At 37.6% G+C, this 8896-nt stretch overlaps 1 protein-coding gene across 1 annotated transcript in view; it reads right to left on the bottom strand.

The window, feature by feature from the left end:
• Nucleotides 1-414: 414 nt before the first annotated feature.
• LOC107554779 (prospero homeobox protein 1-like) overlaps nucleotides 415-8896 on the bottom strand; it is a 12960-nt gene continuing 4478 nt past the window's right edge. The window contains exons 3-4 of the mRNA XM_016237387.1: nucleotides 5000-5202; nucleotides 415-916 (exon numbers count right to left, since the gene is read on the bottom strand). Coding sequence (XP_016092873.1) covers nucleotides 749-916; nucleotides 5000-5202 — 371 coding nt within the window. The 3' untranslated portion in view covers nucleotides 415-748. The remainder of the gene's footprint in view (nucleotides 917-4999; nucleotides 5203-8896) is intronic.

Below are 8896 nucleotides of genomic sequence, written 5' to 3'. Positions count from 1 at the left end.
TACATTTGTACAATTCTTGCACGGAAAAACGGCATACAGATTTGGATCGTGATAAGACTGAGGAAATAGTGACAGAATTGTATTTCATAAATTTTTTGGTAAATTATTTTTTTATGTTTAAAGAAAGTAAATATATCTGAACCATAAAAACATACAATATAAAACTGCTACAATATGAATATTTTATTATTAAATGGAAAACCACACACTGCTAGATATAATGATAAACAATAGTATGCAAACTAATGTGCATGATAAATAAGTATATTGTCCAAATTTGAGAGAACTGCTTCAACATGCAATATAATGTTTTTATCTGTAAACGTCAATATTTCACTTATTATACAGCTAAATTATACTTATTTACACCTTTTTAAAATCATTATTACAGATGTTTCATGAGACACCCCACATTGGAAACTCAACAGACAAATCCACATTAAAACACAAATCATAACTGCTTTTCATAACACATCTGAACAAAAAACACAGCACACATTCGTCTACAGTGGCATTATGAAATCAAAATATATTACATTAAAACCCCAAATCCAAACTATTAATAAACAAGCCTATTCCAAAGACAACATGAAACAAACCTTGCATTTCAGTCAACAGCAAAATACTTTTCAATTTTTCGTCTAAAGCTGACAATTCACTTATAAAAAGGAACATTTATGATTGATGCTTATGATAAATAAACGGCATGTGTCCACACATGAAGCGTCCTGTAGGTGGCGCTCTCTGTTTACACGTAGGAAGGTGATTTGAAATCCTCGGGAACGACGCTGTCCAGTTTGCAGATGACTTTGTAGATGGCTTTCTTCCAGGAGGGGTCCGAGTCTTTGGAGAGGGAAATGGCACTAAAGAACTCCTGAAGCGTGACTTCAGCGACCTCCAGGAACCTGTCTGGAACCTGACGGACATTTACAGCACACATCAATGACTGAAGCACTACATACAGCCATAACTAATAACCTGTTAGTAACATTAGTAACATAATTAAACCTGCTATAGTGAGCGGGGTGGTGTCGGACACGTTCGGTTTATTGTGGCCAAGAGACATTTAACCTCGAGATATTAACTCAACCCCTAGGATTATTTAAATATTAACATTTTATTTTGAAAGAAGAATATGATAAAGACAGTGAAACTTCATGATTATAACTATTATTGCACTTGTCTCCAAGACAGCATGGAATTAAAATAATTTGTTATTAACAATATTTGTTGAAGGAATAGCCTATATAAGAAAATGCATCATCCAATCCGTCTTTTAAACCCATTCACTGATGGTTTCTTATTTTTATTTAACATTTCTATATATTATAACTATTGTTACATATTTACTTTTCCAAGTCATTTCATGTATCTCTTTGCCCAGTAATTAATGTTCTGTATCAATGTTTTGTTTAAGACTTAAAGTATTATAAATGTTTTGTAAATACTATAAATGCCCGACAATCATGTCAATAAAGCTGTCTATTTTTGTAGGCCTAAGTCAGTAGTGGCGATAAATGAGCATCTGTTTTACTTATTAGCAAGTTATTAAAGTTGAGGACTTGCAACTCGACTTGGACTTGCCCGTCTTGACTCAGGACTTGACTGGAGTCTTGAATGCAAAGACTTGAGACTTACTTGTGACTTGCAAAACAATGACTTGGTCCCACCTCTGCTATCAACCACCCAGAACACTCTAGCCCAAAAACACATAACAATGCCTTAACAATTAACCAGAACATCCTAGCAACAACCTAAAATGCCTTAGCAACCATCCAAAACACACTAGTCTTGAAGCCAGCTAACAACACCGTAGTAACCACCCAGAATGCCCTGACAACCACCCCAAAGCAGCATGCAAGCACCTAGCAACCACCCAGAAACCCCTAGCAACAACCTAAAATGCTTTAACAACCACCCAGAACACATTAGTTTAGAAACCACCTAACTCTGCATTAGCTATCACTCAGAATGCCCTAGCAACCACCCAGAATGCCCTAGCAACCACCTATAATACACTAGCCTAGAAACCACCTAACAATGCCTTAGCAACTACCCAGAATGCCCTAGATACCACTTAGAACACAATAGCAACAGCCTAACAAACACCCAGAACACACTAGTCTAGTAACCACATAACAATGCCTTAGCAATTAACCAGAACGCCTTAGCAACAACAAACCTAGAAACCACCCAAAAAAACCTTAGTAACCACCTAGAATGCCCTAGCAACCACCTAACAACCACCCAGAACACACTAACCATTCTGTCACCGATGGAGTTTTGGTTCCTCTGGCTTGCTTAGTTGGGGACACTTCATTTCCAGCGATATCGTTGACTTGATTGCAAAGATATTATTTAAACTGAGCTGAGCTGGATGATGACATCACTGAATTCAATGATGAACTGCATTTAACTGAAAATTTAGTGTTTAATATTGTCCTTTTGCATTATTGGCACTCTATTTTCCTATTTAACACCCAGAACACACTAGCCTAGAAAACACCTTAGTAACCACCCAGAATGCCCTAGCAACCACCCAGAACACACTAGCCTAGAAAACACCTTAGTAACCACCTAGAATGCCCTAGCAACCACCTAACAACCCCCCAGAACACACTAGCCTAGAAACCACCTACCAACACTTTAGTAACCACTCAGAATGCCCTAGCAACCACCTAACAACCACCTAGAACACACAAGCCTAGAAAACACCTTAGTAACCAGCTAGAATGTCCTAGCAACCACCTAACAACCACCCAGAACACACTAGAGACACAGAGCAACACCTTGTGTGATGGCAAGTTTGCCCGGTCAAGTCGTAATGGTCCCGTGTAGCAGCAGCTCAGCCTCAGTTGAGGTCAGGTCAGTTTTGGAATCCGTGCATTTCCCTCCAGCGGCTGATAGAGTACAACGATGTGAAGCATCACGCACACTTACTGCCCGAGTCAACACTGTCAGGCCCTTGATCTCGACGCAGCATCTTTAATGCTCTCGTTTTAAAGCGCAACGCTTCTTTGTTCACAGCGGCAATAAAGCAAATACAGTGTCAGAATCATTAAGAGAGCGCTGTGGATGGACGCTTTGATTTTTTGCAGCCTGTTGCTTCGAACTTAACTGCTCGGAAAATGCATGAAAGGACCTGGTTCCCATCGCAGGAATTCAGGCAGCGCTTCACACCCTTTGAAGGACCCGGCTCGGGTGTGAGAGTGGATCTATCCGCTGGCATTATTTCCCCAAGAGTAGATCCGCTCACTTTTGACACGTTTGTTTCTCGTGCATCTCCAGACACAAAAGCGGGCCCTGGGAAAGGAATGTCTTGGTGCTGAGGTAAAGACAACTGTCTCCGCTCGTTCCCATCGGCCGGCCAGTCACTCTTGGGATTTCTGGCTTCTTTCGCATCAGTAGCAATCCACACGGCAGTCAGGCGTGGCCTGGTCGTAATCTCAAGTTGTTTTAGCAGATGCTGCAGCTTCCTCTTCCCACAGTTTGATGCAGCAGAGCTCTGGGATAATGGAGATCTACAGCCAGGCAGCTACAGGTGCTGGTTTATGCTAGATTACCAGCTAAAATTCATCATAATGTGAAGCTGGTTGAGAAGCCTTGTTGGGATCACCAACACACCAGCATGCCATGCAGCAGATCAGCATTCCTGACTGTTGCATGTTCATTTAAGCAACCAGGTCCCGTGCGAATTAATCTCAATTGACAGCATTTATGGTTAATGTTGATTACTACACTGGATTAATTTAGGCTCATGCATACTTTAAAAAAAAAGCAAAAATCTATTTACAGTGAGGTACTAACAATTAAAGTAAAAGAGGCAAATATGTAAACATCAATATCCAGCTTATTTTTCCTGTAACAACCATTTGTAAATTGTATGGGCCTGGCTTCCGGTGTCATCCGCTTCCAGCTATATTGACCTGTACAGCTTGTTTTGCTGCTTAATATTGCAAACTGGTTTGTCTTGCCATATTATTGTAATGTATTATCTTAATTATGAACACACTGGTTTGTTGTGCAAACAGTTTTACCGTTTACAGTGCGTTGTTATTTTCCTCATTACTTCCCTACAGCGGCTAATGAACCAGAAGTCTCGCACATTCACAGAAAACGGCAATAGTATAGCCACAAAATGCACAAAGTATATATAGTTTTAGTGTGAAAAAAATAATTTACTAACATTTCTGTAAAGTTATATCCAGTTTTACTACTAAATGACTATGCTGTAAACCCTGAAATAACCATGAAAATGATGATTTGAACAGCTTTAAGCGCAGGTTTTAACAGAATAATTAAATTAAATTAAAATAATGAATGCATGCTTTTTTAAAACCTTAACTCAGTGTTACTTGTAACCTCAGTTTTTGCTTTTTTAAAAAGAAATAATCAACATTATATCACAAATGCTTTACTAGTACCAGAATATTCCATTAATTCAGCTAATTTGCTCACGCCAAGACTGTAATTCTCTCAGCTGTTTAACACACCTAACACCATTCCACAGAAAGTCAAGGCAGTACATGCAGATTTTGACTGGGCCTGCCTACTTAGTTCTAGCAAACATGAATTATTATATTATATATATATGACATGAACTATTGGCTCTGCTATATGGCGACTCATGATTTAAGCGCAGGTTTTAACAGAATAATTAATTTTAAAATAATAAATGCGTGCTTTTTTAAAACCTTAACTCAGTGTTACTTGTAACCTCAGTTTTTGCTTTTTTTAAAAAGAAATAATCAACATTATATCACAAATGCTTTACTAGTACCAGAATATTCCATTAATTCAGCTAATTTGCTCACGCCAAGACTGTAATTCTCTCAGCTGTTTAACACACCTAACACCATTCCACAGAAAGTCAAGGCAGTACATGCAGATTTTGACTGGGCCTGCCTACTTAGTTCTAGCAAACATGAATTATTATATTATATATATGACATGAACTATTGGCTCTGCTATATGGCGACTCATGTGGAGGTGTAAGTACCTGGAAGTCATTGGCTTTGTTGTAGTGCATGTTGAGTGCGCGGAAGAGCTCGGACTCTCTGGTGACGGATACATCTTTCACATCATTCACGCCGTCGATGATGGCCTGACGAGCGAACTTCTCCATCTGGATGTAGAAGAACTCTCTGAAGTTACTGAACCACTTGATCAGCTGAGACGTGATGCAGCGATTGAACTGAAAACAGGGAAATATGAGAAAATGCACGAGTCAAAAGAGGAAAAAGAATAACAAAAACACCATCCATATGTTGAGTCATACAGTCAAACCAAAAATTATTCAGACAGCAGATATAATTGTTCATATTTGTTTACTAGTGCGTGCAGGACACTATAGTTCATTTATGTAATTGAGATAGCAAAATAAAGTAAGCTGTGACATATTAATCACAAAAATTCTTCATACACTGGACTACCAGTCAAATTTGAGACCAAAAATGATTCAGACACTTTGACCTGACCATGTTTTTCTTTAATTGCTAATGCAAGCTTTTTTTACACCACAGACTGAACAAAACGAAGCATTGCTTGGTAATTGGTTGAGCTAAATTGCTATTATCTAATTGTGTACTTAAATTTAACAGCTGAATTCATTACATACCTTTCTGTCAAAGTTATCTGACATTATCAAGATGAATTTGTTCAACTCTGAGTTCTTGTCGTATTGTATTACCATTTTCTAAACTATAGCCAATAAACTGTGATATAATGTGAGGAAGGTGTCTGAATAAATTTTAGTTTGACTGTGGGTTGAAGCTCATAACTGAGTAATTAATCTTTGGTGCAGAGATAATGCAGAACACCAACAACAACCTAGTGGTGCTAAAAAAGTAAACGTTTAGATTTTTCTTGTTCTTATTCTGGCAATGACGGTGCAAAGCATTTGCTTTCTAGACTATTTTCAGCAACACATGTCTGTTTAATCAGCTGTAGTCTTTCCCAGCCGATGTCTTGCACTTAGAATCACATCTATCCAAACAGCAGACGAGACTCTGTCTTCACATTAGCCCTGTTATTATAACTGCTCATCCGATAACACAGGGGGGAAAAGAGCTAAAACCTGCCCAAGGGCTCAAAGACGCTTCTTCACCCGGCGTGTGAGAAACAGCAGCGCGCGAGACGTCCTTCTGAGTGACTTCGGCTGACGGGAATGGAATCGGACACTGGGATTATCCCAGGCTTTGTCTGCGGTGACTTCCCACCGAAGGGTCGGCCGTGACTCTCCTCACAGATCTCAGGGGCCACACAGGAGACCAGTGTCCACAGACCGCCTCGTGTGTCTTCTCCAGTCATCTTGATTTGCTGGGAGATTTTTTTATGCTTTATTTGTGTATCATTTGCTTCCTTAAATGTCATGGATTTGTATCATGCACTGTTATGCACTAGGGACATACAGTGGTGGCCAACATTATTAGTAGTGTGTCAGTAGGAAATATCAGTTTACATTTCCAAACATTCATTTAGCCATTAATTGTAATAATGCAGTGAGATATATGTTAGTGCTGCACACAGAGCTCTGATCTGATCATCATCCGTCTGTCTGGAGTCACATGAAGAAACAGAACAAACTGAGACAGACTCAATAAAAACAGAATTTACAGTATAATGCAGGATTTCATGGAATTTGGCAAAAAAAAAAAGCACTTGTAATCTGCATGTTGTGCACGTCTCAGCTTGCTCTACTGCACATATTAAAGCACATGTGATGCTCGTCTGCGTCTCACTATACGAACACATGAACTTCATCATCATCATCATCACGTCACTAGCTCTTCATCATTTCATTTGAGAAAACCATTGTCAGATTCACACAGAAACTCTTCACGGCAAACCGCCAAAATAAATGTTCGGTTTAACTTGAAATGATGACAAATATTACAATTGTACAGTAGCATGTACTTCTCAAAGTACACTTTGACTTTTCAAAGTTGTAAATAAAATATTATCGAGGCATGTTTAACAAGAAAACGCTATTTCAGTCTTCAAAAATTTGTTTAATTTGTTTAATGTGTTAGTTGCCATTTCCTTGCCATTTTCTAGCAATTTCTGAGTTAACATTCAGTGTTAGCATTCATTTTTTCAGTGTAATAATAATAATAATAATAATACAATTATTAAAGGTTTATTTTAAGGAATATCACACTTTCTCTTCCACATTTTAATTTTAATAGTAAAATATTTAAGAATTTTAATTTGACTACATTTTTAATCACCAATTTTTATACCACCAATAATAATAATATTTTTTTTTAAAGTGTTTTAGGGGCCTATAATCATGAAAATGTTAATAAATTATTAATTTGTTAAAGTTTTATAAATTCAATTAATTAGACATACTTTTTGAGTATTAAAATTAAATTAAATGTTAATTCATTTACGCAGTGATTCATTGACATTTTACAGATTTTAACTGCATTTTAATTCATTACATATAAAAGTCTAGTAGTTTTTACTGTGCTTCATGTACACTTAAAAAAGACAGTTTTCTAGAAAAAAAGGCTTCACCAGTAATTCACGTTCAGACTTATAAGTTTTCTCAAGCTCAGTAATTCAGTCACAACCACACGTTGAGTTTCCTCACACCAAATTATCGCTATGATGTGGTTTAGTGATATTTACTGTCTAACCTAATTTACTAGTAACTTAGGTCACTTTCAAAAATGAAAACTTCAATTCTTCAATTATGTGCAATGTATTGCAAGACACACAGAAACTAAGTGAACCATAATATATATATATATAATATATAATGTAGCGCTTAAGGCTTTGGCTTAGCAAGTGCATATTTAAGATATGTGTCCCTGCAGCACAAAAGCAGTGTTGAGTCGCTGGGGGATATTTGTAGCAATAGCCAACAATACATTGTATGGGTCACAATTATACATTTCTCTTTTATGCCAAAAATCATTAGGATATTAAGTAAAGATCATGTTCCATGAAGATATTTTGTAAGTTTCCTACCGTAAATATATCAAAACTTAATGTTTGATTAGTAATATGCATTGCTAAGAACTTCATTTGGACAACTTTAAAGATGATTTTCTCAATATTTAGATTTTTTTGCACCCTCAGATTCCAGATTTTCAAATATTGTGCTATCCTAACAAACCATACATCAATGGAAAGATTATTTATGCAGCTTTCAGATGATGCATACATCTCAATTTCGAAAAATGGACCCTTATGACTGGTTTCGTGGTCCAGGGTCACATATATGGATGATAGTTTATGAAATCTGCCATTTAAAAACACATATTTCTGAATCACTAATCTAATACTGGAGAGATGCCTCAGTGTCTGTGCTGGTCACGGCACTAGAACTTGAAAGGTAATGTATTACAAAAAAAAAAAGATTCAAACTTTTTTGTTGTTGTTGTTGTTGTTTTAAGCTCAGTGTTTCCTGACACTGGGCCTTAAACTGACTCTACATATTCAGCAGGGACTCATGAAATAACACGCAAGCGCTCAGTTGCACCAGAGTTTCGCTGTTGTGTCGACTCATCACAACACTTGTGCCTCAGGACTGGTTCCACACTCACAGGATGCGTGTGTTGTTGTAGGGCCTCAGTATCCGCGGCTCAGCGCTCTGCTATTGTGTGTGCTGAAAGCTGGCGAGCTGAAGGGTTAACGCTGAATAGAGGAGGTTGTGCTCCTCTCCGCCGCCTCTTTTGTCTCCTTTTGCTGACTTGAGAAACTCCTCTTTTAACTTTGTCAAAGTTAAACCAGCAATTCAGGAATTGCCACCCCAACATTCAGGAATATTTGCTCAAGCGCCTAAATATGTGACCCTGGAGCACTAAACCAGTCATAAGGGTCAATTTTTCAAAATTGAGATGTATGCATCATCTGAAAGCTGAATAAATAATCTTTCCATTGATGT

Source organism: Sinocyclocheilus grahami, unplaced genomic scaffold (assembly GCF_001515645.1).
Source record: "Sinocyclocheilus grahami isolate Dianchi unplaced genomic scaffold, SAMN03320097.WGS_v1.1 scaffold513.1, whole genome shotgun sequence".
In the NCBI taxonomy this organism is placed as follows: Eukaryota; Metazoa; Chordata; class Actinopteri; order Cypriniformes; family Cyprinidae; genus Sinocyclocheilus; species Sinocyclocheilus grahami.
The sequence above is the reverse complement of the archived record's forward strand: the minus strand, read 5'-3'. Positions and strand labels throughout refer to the sequence as shown.